Genomic DNA, 19,553 nt, shown 5'->3' with positions numbered 1-19,553 from the left:
CTGCTTCATAGAAGATCTTCTCTCCAGCGGTTCCGTTCATCTCCTGCTTGGATGTCTCCTCTGGTTCTTCCATCCCCTTCGGATCCTTTTCCTGGACTTTGGCGATGGATTCCTCTGATTAAGGACTTCTGCTCCTGGACTTTGGCGTTCTTTCTGGTTATGGCTATTTTTCCTTTATTCTCTATTGTTATCTGACTGTCTCTCAGCGAAAAGAGGAAGCTGCGCAGTCAGTGTGGACTCTTATCTATTAGATGTACTCTGATTGGTTACTGTTATCTCGTTTTTTCTCGTTCCCATGGCCCAGTTGTCGCCTGGCCCTCTGGGAACTGTAGTTTTACACTTATCTTGGCTGCTGTTTATTAAAATGCAAGATAAGAAAGCATAATACTCGCCTCCGTGTCTTTAATAAAATTAAGACTTTCCGTCATAATAACTAGGAAAATCTACATTCTTATTTGCAGCCTTTGGGGAACTTGTGTTGGCTTTCTCTATAAAACAGAGACTTCTGTTGAGGACACATGGCACTCAACTGAATGTTTTAAGTTAAAGCAATTCACTGATCCACCACTGCTGAGACATTCTGGAGCCATCTAGATCATTCTGTGGCATCTTTCTCCCTCAAAGTATAACAAAGGGCAAAATAGTGAGGGGTGAAATGTCAAAGGTGGTACATTTACAGCCTTGAAAATGACCAACGCCTCAGTGATTTAAGATATGTCTCATTTAGGAATTAAACTGTAACATTCTGTGTCCCCACACAGAAGAGTTTTCTGGAACCATTTGGATTACTAAAATGCAATTAGAAAAATGTTTGCTTGGTATGTTGCTTTACAATTAGTATGGCCAACCTCAAGATTTGTTTTAATATACAGTTAGAAATAATATGCTATGAATATGAATAGTGTGCACTACGTTTTGTGTAACAAAACCAAATAAACTATGTGGGGAAGGGAAAGAAGTCACGGTTAACAGTGGGAAAACACTCAATTCATACACTTTCCACATCCAATCACTGTTTCAACATGGTTTCATTTAGGAAGAAACCTGCAACAGTTTTCCTGAGCCAAGGAACTTTCTTGAAGGTATTTGTCAATCCTGAAACTCATTAGCACTATATTAAACATTGGCATAGCCAATAGGTCCGCCTTTGGGACCTTATAAGTGTTTAGCCATGCAACAGTTGATGTTGTTGCACCAAGGATATTGTGCTGCATAACTAAACACTTATAAGGTCCCAAAAGTGAGACCTACTGGCTATGCCAATCCTTGTTCATTTTGGATGGTGGAAGACTGTGTACCTAAATTCATGCACATCTTCTAATTAACCGTCTAGATCGCTCAATAATTTAAACTCTACATGCCTCTGGAAAAAAATTAAGTGATTATTTCTCAAAAACTACTTAAAAGATTTCCACTAATCCAAGCAAAGGCACTTACCTGAATAACGTTCTACTGTCAAGCCAAGTGTTGTGTAAATATTGCTCAGTGTTTATTTAGCTATACATCGGAGACTAAAAAAGTCCAATTTTTACCCCACTCTCTTTACATATTAGAGGCCAGTGAGTAAAGAAATTAACAAAGATAGCCAAGCCACAGCCATGCCTAGGGTCTGGTTTGGCTCTAACAGCCTGATTCATGAAGCAAAATTGCGCCCGCAATCGCTGCGAAAATGCAATTGCGGGCGCAATGTCCGTAATCGGCATTCAACATGAAATCGCAAACACATAATAGCGAATTCGCAATAATATTCGCATAATCCCGGTAGGAGAGCATTAGCGAATTGGAAAATGCGACAATCCACGGATCCTGCGAAATAAATTGCGGTTTCGCTATACAATCGCAATCGGTATTCATGAAATACCGCAAATAGCGAAAAACCCAAAAATCGCAGTTTGCGCAGCGCAAATTAAGGACAACTCAAAGCAGGTGGTAACCATAAAAGCCATTCAAAAATATTTTTCAAAAAAACGTTGGCCAATCAGTAACAGGTTCAGGCCTGACCAATCACACATAAGGACAATCAGCAGCAGCATTAGGAGTTCCACAATGCCAGGAATGTACATGGTCGTCAGGCGGCGAAGGCTACAGCGAGCAGCGCGGAGGAGAGGCCAGATCCAGGAGAGGATATTCCGCCAGCGGGTCACCTTGCTGGGCCAAACCAGAGAGCAGATATATGCAAAATACAGGCTGAATGGGGAAATGATAATCCAGCTAATACACAACCTTGACCCCCTGATGCAGCACCCAACAAGGCGTACCAATGCGGTGCCTACACATGTGCAGGTATTGTGTAGCCTGCACCTCCTGGCCTCTGGGAGCTTCCAGGGGATAGTAGCGGCTGCTGGGGTGATATCCCAGCCCACCATGTCACGCTGCCTCAAGACTTTTGTTGACGCTATGCTTACCCAGCTACACCGACACATCAAATTTCCCACCAGCCAACAGGAATTGGACTTGACCAAGCTACAATTCTACAATGTAGCCCATTTTCCACATGTACTCGGATGCATAGACTGTACCCACATCGCCATCTGCCTACCAGCTGCCACGGAGTATATGTTCCGCAATCGCAAGTCCTACCACTCCCTCAACATACAGATGGTCTGCAATGCCAAGACATACATCACTGACATTGTGGCCCAGTACCCAGGGAGTACCCATGACTCCTATATATTCCGGCACAGCGGCCTCCACACACGACTGGCCAGGGGAGAATCTGGGGAAGGACACCTACTTGGTAAGTACACTTTGTCGACAATGTCACATTGCTATGAAGTAGCAGCGCAGCACAGGCACTCACCCTCTGCTCCTCTCATTCAGGTGACAGTGGCTACGCCCTACGTGATTACCTCCTCACCCCATACCTCAACCCTGCTACACCCCAGCAACGGCGCTACAATGTTGCACACATTCGGACAAGGAATTGCATAGAAAGGACATTTGGGCTGCTCAATAGCAGGTTCCGCATACTGCACAAGACAGGTGGGGCCATGTATTACAGTCCTGCAGTGTGCTGCCGCATTGTGGCTGTCTGCGCAATACTACATAACATTGCAACCAAGCGCCGGATACCTGTCGACATCTCTGGCAGTGAATCTGAAGGGGACGACCGGCCACCTGCACATGCGCGCCATGCACGCGGGGAGAATCCAGCTGAAGGCCACAGACGTCGCAACCACATCACACTGAACAGTTTCTAATGCACCCTCTTCCCTCACCCCACAAATCACAAATGCATGCAAAAAGTAATAATGACACTACGCCAATGTGTGCTGCTAAAATAAATATAATGGTTTCATTCACAATAATGGTACCACTTTAAATGTTGTCATTGCTAACAGTATTTCAGCATACTGCTGTGTGAAAGGACAGGGCAGGCTTATACTCAGCCTGTGCCTGTAAGAGTCATATGAAGTCATGTGCGCCTCCTGCGCGTACCACCCAAGCGCCTCTGTGGCTCATCCTCATCCAAGGCACGTGCAGCTGCTGTGGGCCTGGTGCTGCGCCTGAGTGCCCCTACGTGTGAGGCAGAGTGGCTGCTCACACTCGATGTCCCCTCACTGGCATCATCACCCCCAACAGTGGCAGGTAGAGCAGGAGGGTGTAGTGCTGTCACGGCACTGGTCAGGTGCTCAAGGACCCTGGCCACATCCTCGCAGCACTGGATGAGCTGCTGCTGCTGCGCAAGGGACCGCCGCGACAACTGTGATGTGGCATTGCTTATGATATAATTGGACCTGGTGTCAATAGCTGCCGGTGGCGGCGGCGTGCTGCGTTGCGCTGCGATGTATTTGCAGCAGTGCTGGCCTCCATGGCTGCAGTCATGCGGGCCATACCCTCCGCCACACCTGCCATGGCTGCAGTCATGCTGGCCATTCCCTCCCCCACACCTTCCATGGCTGCCGTCATGCGGACCATCCGGTCCCCCACTCCGGCAACATTGCGCCCAATGTTGTACAGCTGTAGCTGTATGGCACCTTGCTGGCGTGCTTGCAGCTGATGTATACGGAGCATGCGTCTTTCCACGCTCACTCTCACCAGCTCCTGTCCATTCCCCCTCCTGCTGATAGGTGCATTGGTCTGCAGGCGAGGCCTGCCACGCCTGCTCTGCTGGCCTGACACAGTGGGTGGCCGCTGTGTTGCCGCTGTCGCAGGCCCTGATGTTGAAGCACCAGCTGCTGGTGGTGTCACGGCAGGCGTTGTTGGTGCGGCAGGGGCTGGAGGCACCCTGGTAGTGGACCTGGCTGCGGGAGTAGTTGCTGCGCCAGACGCAGGAGGCACACTGGTGGTGGACCTGGCTGCGGGAGTAGTTGCTGGGGCAGGGGCTGGTGGCACACTGGTGGTGGACCTGGCTGCGGGAGTAGTTGCTGGGCCAGACGCAGGAGGCACCCTGGTGGTGGACCTGGCTGCGGGAGTAGTTGCTGCGCCAGACGCAGGAGGCACACTGGTGGTGGACCTGGCTGCGGGAGTAGTTGCTGGGGCAGGGCTGGTGGCTGTGTATGTGGCGGCACCTCCTCCTCATCCTGTGCCTCCTCATCTATTTGCAGCCTCTCGCTGTCGCTGCTGTCTGCACCACCTGTGAGGGGAAGTGGACGTTCATTAGTTGCATGTATCTGTCACACGTGCAGTTGCTACATGCATGCTGGGTGACATTCCCTGACTGGCTATGGCTTTGCGTACTTTGGAACCTGTCTGGCTGCATTGTGGTACATCTACATTGTGGCCACACTACATGTCCCACAATGCTTCAGGGCATTACCTGATGTGGAACGATGGCATGACTATGGAACAATATGGGAGGCTAATTGGTCATGGACATTCATAGGGGACAGGGTCGCAGTCGCATGCCACTTACCTTGGTTGTCTTGGGTGGGGCGGGATGAGTCCATATGAGTCACTCCGATGACCGCCTCTGTCTCCAGGGTGTTCTCTACTTGGTCCTCCATGGGGGTGTTTGGAGGGACTGTAGGTTCTCCCCCTCCAGTGCCCTATGACTCTCCAAGGCGCTCAGCCACCCTCTCTTTGGCACGACCTCGGAGGTCGTACCAGCGTTTTTTGAGTTCGTCCAGTGACCTATCAGCCACACCCACGGAGTTCACCGTGGACGCTATACCCTGCCAGATCCTGCGTTTTTCCTGTTCCGCCACCCTCCTAGAGTCCTTCCCAAACAGTTTTGAGTGGTTGGCCACCACCCCTTCTATTAAATGCTCCAGCTCCTGCTCGGAGAATTTTAACTTTCTCTTCCGCCCTATGGTGTTGCTGGGCCCAGGAACTGCATCCTCAGACATTGCTGCACTGTACTTTCTGAGTTGTATCCAAACAGAATTGCAGGAGCTCTCCCAGTTGCTGACTCGAGGTCTGCCTCACTGTGGTGAATGGGGGTGGGCCCTGGCTGCTTCCTGGTTGTGATGTCATCGCTGTGCTCGACATGCGACTTCCTGTTTTCCCGATCTCGCGCTATTTGCTGTCCCGCTATTGACAAACTCGCTATTAGAGAATTCGCAATTCCGACACGAATGTAGCCGGTAATAGCGTATTTTATGCGATTTTCGATAATCGCAACCGGTATTAGCGGCCGCGTGCGATTCGCTTTACTTTCTCTAAATTAATCATGAATACAGTTTTGCGTGTCCTTGATAGCGAGTCGCTATTAATCGCTATTAGGGCCACGCAAAACGTCCCGTTGATGAATCAGGCTGTAAGAGTCCCTACTTGAGCTGAGCTTCCAAAATATTTGGCATCTAAATCCGCAACAAACAGGAAAAAAAATATGATAATGTCTCTTCAAAAGTAAAAAAAAAGTGCATTTCTTAAACATGCATAAGCGTTTCACCTAAGTACATTATAGCATTGCATTGACAGGCATGTACTAAAAAGTGATAGCACTAAAAAGTGCTAGTTTTAGAACATGAACATTTTCTGACCCTTGCAATGTCGACAATACCATTAGTGAACTAAGAGGCAAGTCTCGTGTCACTGGCATTCTATATACATTCTAGATTCTAATCGTCCATGGAACAACATAGTAGAATATTGAATCAAAAACAAGAGGCTTTTATATAGCACATATCCTGAACTCCCAAATCTGACGATGCTGTGTGATAATGAATAAAAGGGAGACTTGGTTAAATAAAATATATACCTAGCATACCACAATTTTGTCAAGCTGAAAGCAGAGACTGATCCCAGGATTTCTGATTTCACAATGAGCAGCTTGGTTACTATATGGGTATTTCTTTCTCCAGCAAAGGTTAATGATGTCTTTAAATCCTGCCCATGAAGCTAAAGCGTGTTGGCTGGCAGAAACTACATGAAACTCAATTCGTTTTGGGCTCGATAGTCTACGAGACCCTAGAGTTAAAATAAGCCATGCACCCTGCTCGAGCTTTCAGTAGCTCGCCCACAACTGATTAATATCCGATAAACAGTGGTATATTAATTAGTGGAGGGCGATTCACTGCAGGCTCGAGGCGAGCCAGGTACCTGCATAATAGGTGAGCAGTTGAGTTCAGGGAGATGTAGGAGAAGCGACAAGGAGGCAGTGAGGTTTTCCCCGTGTATCGTGTTATTTCCTCGGGTCGACAACCTACCTGAGATCTTTGCAGCTCCCGTAGGGAAAACTTCTCAAGCCCGGGCATGTCTGTCTCCATCCCCTCCATGTTGTGGGTTTCTTCGCTTTTTTTAAAACTTCTCCCAGCACCTCTACTTCTTTTACGAGTGCTGTTTTCCACTTTTTGTTCTTGCGTAAGTTTTGTCTGTTGGAAGTCTGCGTCTATGACTTTACTTACCCTCTGAGTCTCTGCCACCGCATCCCCGAATCCGACTCTTCTTCTTTTTCCTGCCAGCACTAGTTTCATAGCTAGCCGGCCCCCAAAGCGACGTCACAGGAAGAGTCGCCAATTAGGGCGAGAGAACTGTTTCCATGGAAACCACTGCTGTAGTTGTATAGTAACCAGGAAACAGCTACACAACATTCCGCAATGCACCCGCACTGGCGTTGACATGTAAACAGTTCAAGTCACTGACGAGTCCTGTCATCTGGTGCACACGTCTTTCATCACAACCTACCCCTTTGTCGCGCATTCTCCTCAAGAGGACGCAAACCGTGTTCAGTGTGTTGACACTATTGGACTTTGCCTGCCCCACCGCCTCTGGGCATGAAAACTGAATAAATAATGCACAGTCCACATCAGTGTAACTATAAGCACTGCAGCCTTCATTACTAGTTCATGCGAACTCGAAAACAAGCCCCCCAGCAGCTGTGGAATTCTTAAAAGCACAGCGAGCGATCGGTTTTCAATTATGGCACCCGCGTCTGGGCACGATAATTCAAAACAGATGCCACCCGTGCGGGTAATCGCAGGCAATAGGCCGTGGGACGTTCAAAGGCGGGACATGCGCCCGCCTTTGCCCAAGAGCGGGCTGTCTTTCTTAGAAAGACGCACGCAAAGCCCAATAAACACATGCACAAGCGTGTGGTGAGGTTTCAGAAGCCCTTATATAATGTCTCGCTGAGCAGCACATGCGCGCTGCTACAGGCTTAACCTAAAAACACTGTGCTATAAGAACTGTTTGTATTTTTAATATTACATTTGAAAAATATACATCAATATTAATACTAAAATACCTGAGTGACTATTATCGGAATCATCAACATCATCTTCCTCATCATTGTCCTCTTCATTGGATTCATCAGAGTCCTTACTGCTGGCAATATCAGAATCTATCCCTCTAAAATGGTCAATTAAAGTTTTTGCTGTATGAAGGTGATGTTGAGTCTTTACAGCACTTAACATATTGCAAACAGGGGTTTCCTTTCCAAGATTCTGTACCACAGACGAGGTAGAAAGCACAACTGGCGTTGGATTGGTAGAACTTTTTTTTGTGCATGTTGTTAGATTTAATGGTGAATAAAAGTGTTTACTGGCAGAAGATACCATGTTTTCATTTGTGTTGCATTGCGCTTTAGATGAAAGTACTAAAGGAACATCCTGACTGACACAGTGAATGACACCATTTGGTTGTCGATTTCCTAAAAGTGCATTTGTCAAAAAAGGGTTGGAGTGGTTTTTTTCTAAAGATGAGTGCTTTTGAAGAGTAAGCAAAGTACATGCTGGTATTGAATCTGACGAAGTTGAAGAAGGCTTCTTCTGATGCTTGGCTACATCTGGAATTTTTTTAAGCTGAGTTGGGAAAGTCGGTTCAAGGTGATCCTGTTGAAAGAGATATATATTAGAGCTAGAATACTATTTTAGAGGAATATTTAAACAACAAGTATTCAACAGTGTTATTTATATATGTATACAGTTGTAAGAACAGTCCCATATTTGAAATGTATTGACTGCATTAACCATTTTAATTATGCTCCTCTATATGAAAATCTGATGACATTGTAAAGGTATAAAATATGACAAATATTTCGACCTACCTATTTTGAAGCAGTCAGTAGACTACTTTTAATCACCATTTATTAGATATTGTTATACCTAGATAAGCACAGGGAATTTATATAATTTTTAGAAAATAAATATCATCTCCTCTTATTGGCCCTTGGACAAAAACATTTTGCGCACTACAGTTACAGTGGCACCAAACTACCTAAAAAGCTTTGAAAAAGGAAAGAAAACTTCAGCCCGCTGGATCGTTTAAGGAGAACAAGAAATTCCTCGTGTTCCTAATCCAGTGTCTCAACAAGGTTACCAATCTGTGGGCTCATACTTACCATATCTCCTTCTTCAAGAAAAAAAACCAAATGGCTGACACACTGTAGGATCCCCTCTGCCTCTTAAGGAAAACGTTAGGTACCTTTAACAATCAGTTTGCAGATTATAGTGCTGTAGATCACATGCTCGGCACACTCCTGCCATCTAACGTTGGGCACACAAATTGCAAGTTGTTTGAAAGGTTTCTGTATCAAGGTAGTGACTGATCCCTTCCCGAAACTTACAAAGCACCAAGACATAGATTTCTCCTCAGATTGTCTTTTTTTCGGATATCAGTGAATTTATGTTTACTAGTGTAGCGTGAATGACTTCTTTGAGAAATATTGTATCTTCCAATTGTCATTCCATGAGCTCCCATCAGGTGAAGTAGGAGGGATCATGAGAATCTACACTACCTTTCAATCTGCAACAGACTGTTTCAGAGAAGTAAAGTTAACCGTTTGCTTTGCAGCATGTGCTGCTGTAGATCACATGCTCTGCAGAGGCTGAAAAGCAGTGCACTTTAAAGTGATGTCTTGCAAGCAACTGCAGGAGACCCTCTGCCTCTTAAGGAAAACGTTAGGTACCTTTAACAATCAGTTTGCAGATTATAGTGCTGTAGATCACATGCTCGGCACACTCCTGCCATCTAACGTTGGGCACACAAATTGCAAGTTGTTTGAAAGGTTTCTGTATCAAGGTAGTGACTGATCCCTTCCCGAAACTTACAAAGCACCAAGACATAGATTTCTCCTCAGATTGTCTTTTTTTCGGATATCAGTGAATTTATGTTTACTAGTGTAGCGTGAATGACTTCTTTGAGAAATATTGTATCTTCCAATTGTCATTCCATGAGCTCCCATCAGGTGAAGTAGGAGGGATCATGAGAATCTACACTACCTTTCAATCTGCAACAGACTGTTTCAGAGAAGTAAAGTTAACCGTTTGCTTTGCAGCATGTGCTGCTGTAGATCACATGCTCTGCAGAGGCTGAAAAGCAGTGCACTTTAAAGTGATGTCTTGCAAGCAACTGCAGGAGACCCTCTGCCTCTTAAGGAAAACGTTAGGTACCTTTAACAATCAGTTTGCAGATTATAGTGCTGTAGATCACATGCTCGGCACACTCCTGCCATCTAACGTTGGGCACACAAATTGCAAGTTGTTTGAAAGGTTTCTGTATCAAGGTAGTGACTGATCCCTTCCCGAAACTTACAAAGCACCAAGACATAGATTTCTCCTCAGATTGTCTTTTTTTCGGATATCAGTGAATTTATGTTTACTAGTGTAGCGTGAATGACTTCTTTGAGAAATATTGTATCTTCCAATTGTCATTCCATGAGCTCCCATCAGGTGAAGTAGGAGGGATCATGAGAATCTACACTACCTTTCAATCTGCAACAGACTGTTTCAGAGAAGTAAAGTTAACCGTTTGCTTTGCAGCATGTGCTGCTGTAGATCACATGCTCTGCAGAGGCTGAAAAGCAGTGCACTTTAAAGTGATGTCTTGCAAGCAACTGCAGGAGACCCTTGGAGCAAAGTTTTAAGAACAGGTTGCCAGACTTGTGCTTCTTGGTAAGCACAGACGTCCACACAATTAAGCTTAGTAAAAGTGTGAATGGCGAGCAATCATGCAGCCTTGCATATGTACCCAAGAGATGTTGCCCAAGAAAGCCATAGAGCAAAAAGTGTAATGTGTCGCCAGGGACAACATTCAATGTACTTTTTCCTTTAACATCACAAACATAGATGCATCTAACTATCCAGCTTGCAATGCCGGACTAGGAAATAGGGTTTCCTTAGTGAAGCTTACCAAAAGCTACAAAGAGTTGTTTAGGCCTTCTAAAAGCGGCAATCCTGTCAATATAATACACGAGTACTCAGACCATAAGTGTGTAAAAGTATTTTCACAACCATGTGAGGTAGTGGAAAAAAAAATAAGTAAATGGTTTAATTGTTATGAAAAGGGGAGACTACATTGGGCAAAAATGGAGGTTTTGTTCTAAGAACATCCGGATCTTTGTGCACTTAAATAAAAGTTTCCTCCAGTGTTAAGCGCTTCGAGTTCACAGGCTCTACAAAGGGAGGTGAGTGCAATGAAGAAGGCCACCTTCCATGAAAGACAGTGCAGTGGGCAACAGTGTAAAGGCTAAAATTGTGGGTCCATGAGTTTGGTAAGAACAATGTTCAAATCCCAGTTTAAAGGGGACTGGAGGCACGCTAGAGAGAATTACTCTTTTACGGCCTTCCATAAAATCTCTTATTACTGGTATATAAAAAAAACGGACTGGTGCGGCCTATTCCATATGTAAGCTGCCACAGCAGCTGAATGTACCCTTATTGAAGAGCTTACTGTACGCTAAGCCTGCCTTTTACAAGTGCACTCAATAACAAGCAATGCCTTGTACCGTTGCTAGAGAGGCTGCTTGGTAAGCGTGGGGCAGTATTGGACAAACCTCTTACATTTGGCCACATAACAAGTCCTAGCAGCAGGTTTGCAGGGCTCTTTCAAAATGTTCATCCTCTCTACTGGAATGCTCTGTTACATACTGGTAATATTAATTACTTCGAGTCTATTTCTTCCTAGTCACAACCCTTACGTCTGAGTTTATCACCATTCACCATTCATGAAGAACCTAGTCACCAAACTTGAATTTTCCTTCCCAATCCAAGATGGATCCCATACCAAAGCGTATTATAAATACATAACTTCCTAGGAAGGACTTACTGAACAAAAGCAAAGAAAGAAATCAGTTGAACAACAGGGAGAGGCAGGAGGGAACTTAGGACTGCGACAAGGAAGACATGGCTCAGAGTAATGAATATTACCGGTAAATAACAAGGCATTACCTCCTTGTCTTTCTTCCTCTCACAGTCCTTATGCAGGAGTACTTCCCCAAGCCAAAAACTGATTTCGACAAACCGCAAAATAGAAGCAAAAACAAGCAAAGGCAACTCAAAGACCAAAACAAAGTACACTGCTGGAGGACCCACGTAACCAAAAATAACAGACCCAAAAACAGAAAGCCAACGCCCCCCTCTGGCAAATGGCCACTGGAAAGGGAAAGGCAAATCCAAACGGCAGTAAAGCAAAGGCCCCGAAAGGAAGCACAAGGACAATCGCCCAGAAGGCCGAAACACTTCCGGCCAACCACCTGGAAAATATGCAGGAGCAGGGAGCCAACAACAGTAAAAAAAAAATAAAAGAAACACCAACGGGATCAAGGACAGAGAGAGATGGAGTGAGCCCCATACCACCAGATGAGAGTCAAAACAAGCAACCTACCTGTGAAACAAGCAGAACGGAGCAAAGAAATCGCGAGAGCATGAGGGACACACAGGAACGGAAAAACGCTGACCAGTGCCAGGCACAGGAGGAGGACAAAGGCAGCCAAGACAACTTCTGAAGCCAAAAGGGGAGAGGAAAACATTGTCTGGTAACTAACCTGAAAACACAGCCACCAGACACAACAGTGGCAGAAGGAAAACCAGAAGCCAGGAGACCCCCAAAGGGTAAAAAGGAGAAAGCCACCAACTGAGCTGAGCCAGAGGCCCCCAACAAGGCTCTGGGCAGCGAACAACCAGGCACCAGAGAGAGCAAGACTGCAGCCCAGGCAGAACACCTGCCCCCCTCTCCCTGAAAAGCCAGAACAGCCATCCGCCTGCAATAAGGGGCAGACACAGCCAAAGCGAGTGGCAAACTGCCTGAAGGAACCCAACATTACCGCAGGAGTCCAAGAAGCAGCTGACAAACCTCAGCAGGAGATCAGAGGGAAAACATGCACCAAGGGACAACCTACAGCTGCAAGGTCAAACGACAGCAGAGACTGCGGGATCAGAGCCAGAACAGCAAATGAACACCCCTGCACCAAGAGAGTAACACAAGTGCCAGACCACAAACCACAACCTGTGAAGTGGACCCTGGGGACAGAGAAAATGGCACCGCACAACGGGCTGCACCAACAGACAGAGAAGACAAGTTGAAACAAAAGAGCCACGACTCAACTGGGGCAGGCCCCAGAATCACCGCCAGGTCCCGTACCACCAACCGAACCACCCAAGGGAGAAGAGGAACGTCAGAAACCAAAAAAGAGACCCTTACCCAGACAATGGAACAGCTAGGGCAACCATTGTCAAGGGCCCTGAGCATGGGACCAGACCTCAGAAATAAGGGACTGGCAGGCCCAAACACCCCGAAAGAGACTGCAACGAGCCAGGAGATGGGAACAGCCCAGCTGCCAAACCTCAGACAAAAGGAGAAACTGAGAGGGGAATACACTGCCCCGCCAAAGCACAAAGGAGCAGACAAACCAGTCATCCACCAGAACCCATAGCGCCATGAGCAACAACAGGGGACGGAATAACAAAAAGGCCATCAGAACAGCTACTAGTCCCTTCTAAGAAGAAGACAGAAGCGCCACCATCTAACACCATCAACCTGGAGAAGAGCAATACCCCATAGAGCCAGCCCATCCATCCCATAGACTGCGGATGTGATAAACACACTGGGAAGAGGAACCAATGAAAACCATCGGACGAAGAGCGGGTGGCCAACTCCCACTGAAGATATCTGAGTAATAGAGGAGGCACAGAAATCAGAAACTAACCCAAGGGAATAAAGAGCCAAAGAAGAGGACTGCGCCCTTCAACAACAGGGCCATGCACCTGCAGAAGTGGAGGGATGAAGAAGGCAAAAGGTCAAAAGGGAGTCGAGAAGAATCCCCAAGTCCACACCAAAGAGGACACACAAAAAGTGGATAACCCGGGACGGCTGAACCAGGGACACCCCACAGTTGACCAAGAAGCCGCACCCGAGCCACCAAGCAGGCCCCCGGAAAACCTCCAACAGGGCTTGCAAAAAGAACAGGAGGCAACAAGCCAACCAACCAGATACAGGAAGAGGTGGATACCAGCAAAAGAAAACACCCACCAACGGAGCCAAAGCATGGAGAACCTCAGACAGCAAAAAAGAGGAACCTGGACATAGAGACAAGCAACCATAAAAACAAAAGCAGCCATGAATACGCCTCCAGAAGAGAGGGCAGCTGGAGGGACACAAACCGGAAGAACACAAGACGGAGGAAAAGAAGGACCTCCACGAGGCCCAGAACTGGGAAGAACACACCAGGAACAGCAGGAACAAGCACCCAAGGAAGGAACAAAGGTAGTCAAATGGAAAAGCCAGAAGCAAGACCGCCAGCAGAGAGGCAACCCACACCAAAGTGGGAAGGCCACAGCAAGATTCACCAGCGGAAATCATGGCAAAAAAAGCAGAGGAGGGAACCAGGTACCGGAAGACATGCCTGGGAGCCCCTGTCCAGGCACCACATCAACGAAAACCAGGAGAACAGGGGCACAGCCACCCAGCAGTCGGCCCTGTTGTCAGGTTGATAATCACGGATTAAAGAAACATATAAAATGCAAGGTAATGGTCCAACACAAAGATTGTTTGAGATGCATGAAAAAAATCAGGCTGGATAGGAGAAGTAAAAGGCGCATCTCTGTTTTTTTTCTTTCACAAAAAATCAAGACAGGTGAGAGCATTAGTCTTCACGAGTGTGCATGCACAAGAAAAAGCAGGAATACACAAAACATAGCCCAGATGAAGACCCCAGACCCGATTAGGCTCCCAGAGGTCCGAAACGAACAAGTTACTTACCTTCGGTAACGCTTTTTCTGGTAGATACAATATCTGCCTGTGGATTCCTCACCTTGTGAATATCCCCCTGCGTCAGCAACGTTCGGAAATTTTCTTTGTAGCACGCCGACGTGGTCGACGTCACAGGAGTACGACCTCGCGCGTGACTCCGTCTGACGTCACCGACTCCTTATCAGGCCCACGCCGGCGTGATGACGTCAGTTCCGCCCTTTTTTCCGTGCCATACAAATCAAATACGCACACAAAGTGTACAGTAGAAATAACACAATAGCAGCAAACATATATACATAAAGACCAGGTATAAGAGTGGACAACGGGGAGGCGGGTGGGCATGCGAGGAATCCACAGGCAGATATTGTATCTACCAGAAAAAGCGTTACCGAAGGTAAGTAACTTGTTCTTCTGATAGATACATCTGCCGTGTGGATTCCTCACCTTGTGAATAGAGTCCCACAGCAGTCCCCACTCCTGGAGGAGGGTGTCCACTCTGCTATACCAGGAAATCTTGGAGGACAGAACGCGCGAAGTGGCCGTCCCTCCTCACCTCGGAATCCAAGCAGTAATGCTTCGCGAAAGTGTGGAGGGAGGCCCAAGTCGCAGCCCTGCAAATGTCCTCAACAGGAACACCTCTAGACAAAGCAGATGTTGCAGACTTTGCTCTAGTCGAATGTGCTCTAATACCCTCAGGAGGGTCCTTACCCGCCAAGGAGTAGCAAATCTTGATGCACAGGATTATCCACCTGGAAAGTGTGCGCTTGTGCACCGCTCTGCCCTTCTTGCAGCCAGCAAAACCAACAAACAGCTGGTCATCCATCCGGAAGTCTTTAGTTCTGTCCAGATAGAAAGACATCGCCCTCTTAGGGTCCAGGCGATGCAGTCTCTCTTCCTCCTTAGAAGGGTGAGGGGGAGGATAGAAGGTAGGAAGGGTAATGGATTGTCCAAGATGGAAGGGAGTTACCACCTAAGGCAGAAAAGCAGCCCTGGTCCTAAGAACCATCATTTCAGCATGAATGGACAGGAATGGGGGCTTGGAACTAAGAGCCTGAAGCTCACTTACCCTCCTTGCCGAGGTGATTGCAACGAGGAAAACCGTTTTAAAAGAAAGAAGTCTCATGGGACACTTGTGCAAAGGTTCGAAGGGAGAACCCATCAAAAAGGTCAGCACAAGATTAAATTCAAATGAGGAACCACAAAAAGAGTAGGACGGAACTTATTAATGAGTCCCTTCAAAAACTTAAAACCACTGGAGACTTAAAAAGAGAGGGCTGATCTGGCAAACAGAGAAATGCCGATAAGGCTGAAAGACACCCCTTGACTGTGGCAACAGCAAATCCTTGCTGCGCCAGAGAAAGAGCAAACTGCAAAATGTCAGACAAATGAGCCTTCAAAGGGTCAACATCTCTCTCCCTACACCAAGAGACAAATTTTGACCACCTATACGAATAAATGGACTTAGTGGAGTCACGCCTGGCAGAAAGAATGACATCCACCACATCGTGAGGGAGAGAAAAAGAACTCAAGTTGCCCCGCTCAATCTCCAGGCATGAAGGTGTAATGTCTGGAGGTGGGGGTGTAGAACTTGCCCCTCCATCTGAGAGAGGAGGTCTGCCCTGTGAGGGAGACAGAGCGGCGGGTGAGAGGAGAGGTGGAGAAGATCTGTGTACCACACCCTTCTTGGCCAATCCGGGGCGAAAAATATGACTTGGGCCCGGTCTTGGCGAATCTTCCTCAGAACCCGAGGAATCAAAGGTATGGGAGGAAACGCGTAAAGGAGTTGAGAGCCCCAACTCAACTGAAACGCGTCCCCCAAAGCTCCTTGCATCGGATACTGGAGACTGCAGAATGACAGGCAATGAGCGTTCTCGTGAGTGGGGAATAGGTCCACCCGAGGAGTCCCCCACATCTGAAAGATGTCGTGAAGAACCTCCGGGTGAAGCCTCCACTTGTGATCGGCAGAGAACTGCCGACTGAGAACGTCTGCACGAACGTTCAGAACTCCGGCCAGATGATTTGCCATCAGACAAATCTGGTGGTCCTGAACCCAGGACCAGAGACGCAGAGCCTCTCTGCAGAGACACTGCGACCCTACTCCTCCCTGTTTGTTGATGTACCACATCGCGGTCGTGTTGTCCGTCAGGACTTGAACTGACTGACCGCGAAGGGAAGGGAGGAAGGCCTTGAGCGCCAAACGTATCGCCCGTAACTCTAGAAGGTTGATATGAAGCAACCTTTCCTCTGGAGACCAAAGACCCTTGACCTCCAGATCCCCCAGATGAGCACCCCACCCTAGAGTGGAGGCATCCGTGATCACTGTGGCAACCGATGGAGGCAGTTGGAAAGGCTTTCCTTGAGACAGATTGTCTTCCACGCCCCATCAAGATAGATCCGCTGCAGCTTCTCTGGAGATCCTCACTGACTCCCTGAGATCTCCGTTGTGCTGATACCACTGCCTGCGGAGGCACCACTGGAGTGCCCTCATGTGCCAGCGTGCATGGTTGACCAACAGAATGCAAGAAGCCATCAGACCGAGCAGACGAAGGACCTTCAGGACTGGAACAACCGCTCCATTTTAGAATAAAGGAATCATTTCCTGTATGTCGCGAATCCTTTGAGGAGGAGGGAATGCACGACACACAGTAGTGTCCAGTACCGCACCTATGAACAGGTTGCGCTGGGAGGGCACCAGGTGAGACTTGGGCACATTTATTGAAAAACCCAACCTGTGTAACAGAGTTGTTTCTTGCAGATGATGGAGCACCTTCTCCGGCGACTCTGCTTTGATCAGCCAGTCGTCCAGGTAGGGGAAAACAGGAATCCCCGACCTTCTGAGATGTGCAGCCACCACCGCCATCACCTTGGTGAAAACTCGAGGCGCAGTAGTAAGACCAAAAGGAAGGACCGCAAACTGGTAATGCTGCGATCCCACCGTAAAACGGAGATACTTCCTGTGCGACTTCAGGATTGGGATGTGAAAATACGCATCCTGCAAGTCGATCGACACCATCCAGTCTTCTTCCATCAGCGCTTGAAGAACCTGAGCAAGGGTGAGCATTTTGAACTTCTCCTGTTTGAGATAGAGGTTCAAAATCCTGAGATCCAGGATTGGTCGAAGCCTGCCATCCTTCTTGGGTATCAGGAAATACCGGGAGTAGCATCCCTGACCCCTCTCCTGCTCTGGAACCACCTTTATTGCACCCTTTCGGAACAGAGCCAGGACTTCTTCCTGCAGGAGAAGCAGGTGGTCCTCCGAACAATAGCCTTGGCAAGGAGGGTAATTGGGAGGGAACTCCTGAAAAGGAAGTGCATACCCATTTTCTACGAGATTGAGAACCCAAAGATCTGATGTAACCGATTCCCAATCTCGTAGAAAATGAGTAAGCCGACCCCCTACCGGACCCACATGATCCAGAATGGTGGATCTAGGGCTGCTTTGCTGATGCGGGTGGGGGTTGGGCATTATTGGAGGAAGTGGAGGAGGAAGAGACTTGACGCCACGTCCACGACCTTTCTGTCTACCTCTATAGGACTTGTACAGAGGGTTCTGCTGTTGCTGTTGGCCCTGCCTGAAGGGACGAAAAGAAGATCTACCGAAGCCTCTAAACTTCCTAGTTGTCGATCCTCTCATCTGGAGACCCAAAGACCTTGCAGTAGCCCGGCTATCTTTAAATCTCTCCAGTGCGACATCCGCCTTTTTCCCAAAAAGACCAGTCCCATCAAAAGGTAGGTCTAGCAACGTGGATTGCACATCTGCAGAAAAATCCGAGGATTTTAGCCATGCGGCTCTCCTGGTTGCAACAGTAGAGCCCATAATCCTGGCGACAGAATCAACTGTGTACATGCCACTCTGAATAACCATGCGTGCCGCAGCCTGAGTATCGGAGACCACTTCATTAAAGTTCTTTCTATCCTCCTCTGGAAGCTTAGAAGACAATTGCTTCACAGAATCCATCAGTGCATGGACATATCTACCCAAAAGACAAGTAGCATTAGTGGATTTTAGGGCCATGCTGCCCGAAGAGAAAATCTTCTTTGCAGACTGATCCAATTTTTTTGAGTCTTTGTCTGCTGGTACCTGAGGAAACGAACCTGCAGACCTGTTAGAACATGCAGCCTGCACCACCAGACTCTCTGGAGAAGGATGCGAAGAGAGAAATTCAGGGTCACCAGGAGCCACTCTGTAGCGTCTTGCAACAGACCTAGAAACAGCAGGAGCAGTCAATGGTCTCTTCCATACCTCCTTTATCGGATCAGTTAAGGCATCAGTGAACGGCAGTGTAGGTTCAACAATAGAAGAAGGAGAGTGCAAAACCTCTGTAAGGATGTTGGGCTTGTACTCAACAGTAGGCAAAGTTAAGTTGAGAAGATCTGCAGCCTTCCTAATAACAACATGGTAGGGTGCCACTTCCTTGGATGGTGCATCAGAAACTGAAGGCAAACCCCACTCAGGAGAGAGCTCCAGACCACTAGCATTCTGTAGGTCTTCAAAATAATCATCATGATCAAGAAGCTCACCCTCTTCCACATCAGAATCTTCACCCCTTTTCTCTTCCAAGAGACACTGAGCCCTGCGTCTCGACCACTCCACACGAACCGAAGTCGACGGATCCGGTAACGACTCCGACGGAGCCGGTTCCGACGTCGAGCGAGGAGCTGGGGTAACTGGAAGACGAGACTCACGGACTGGCGTGGTACCTCGATCCAAACTACGAGGTCGATCCGGAGTCGGCGAAGCCGCATGCGGAGTCGAAAACCTCGGTGGAGCCGCACCGAGCCAAGGTGTAAGAGGCGCCGGCATAAATGGCACAAATGGAGCTGGGGCGTAAGACTGAGGAATGCCCAAGTTGAAAGCTAATGGACCCATGGGACCAACAGTTGCTCCAGCGGGGTGCATTGCTCTGGAGTAAACTCCAAACATTGCATTAAGGAAATGCGAGGGGTCCTGTCCAGGACCAGGAAAAGTATCGCAGAAGATCCCATAAACCGTTAGCGTCGAAGACGCGGAAAAAAGGGAACTGACGTCATCACGCCGGCGTGGGCCTGATAAGGAGTCGGTGACGTCAGACGGAGTCACGCGCAAGGTCGTACTCCTGTGACGTCGACCACGTCGGCGTGCTACGAAGAAAATTTTCGAACGTTGCTGACGCAGGGGGATATTCACAAGGTGAGGAATCCACACGGCAGATGTATCTATCAGA

The 19,553-nt window shown here is 47.7% G+C and overlaps 1 protein-coding gene across 15 annotated transcripts in view; it reads right to left on the bottom strand.

The window, feature by feature from the left end:
- The window catches only part of BAZ2B (bromodomain adjacent to zinc finger domain 2B), a 1,221,971-nt gene that overhangs the window by 843,216 nt on the left and 359,202 nt on the right, over positions 1–19,553 (bottom strand). For all 15 annotated transcript variants that reach the window (XM_078681689.1, XM_078681691.1, XM_078681692.1 and 12 more), the window contains exon 9: positions 7,628–8,213. In XM_078681689.1, coding sequence (XP_078537815.1) covers positions 7,628–8,213 — 586 coding nt within the window. The remainder of the gene's footprint in view (positions 1–7,627; positions 8,214–19,553) is intronic.

The sequence above is a fragment of the Lissotriton helveticus genome, chromosome 3_1 (genome assembly GCF_964261635.1).
Source record: "Lissotriton helveticus chromosome 3_1, aLisHel1.1, whole genome shotgun sequence".
NCBI lineage: Eukaryota > Metazoa > Chordata > Amphibia > Caudata > Salamandridae > Lissotriton > Lissotriton helveticus.
The sequence above is the reverse complement of the archived record's forward strand: the minus strand, read 5'-3'. Positions and strand labels throughout refer to the sequence as shown.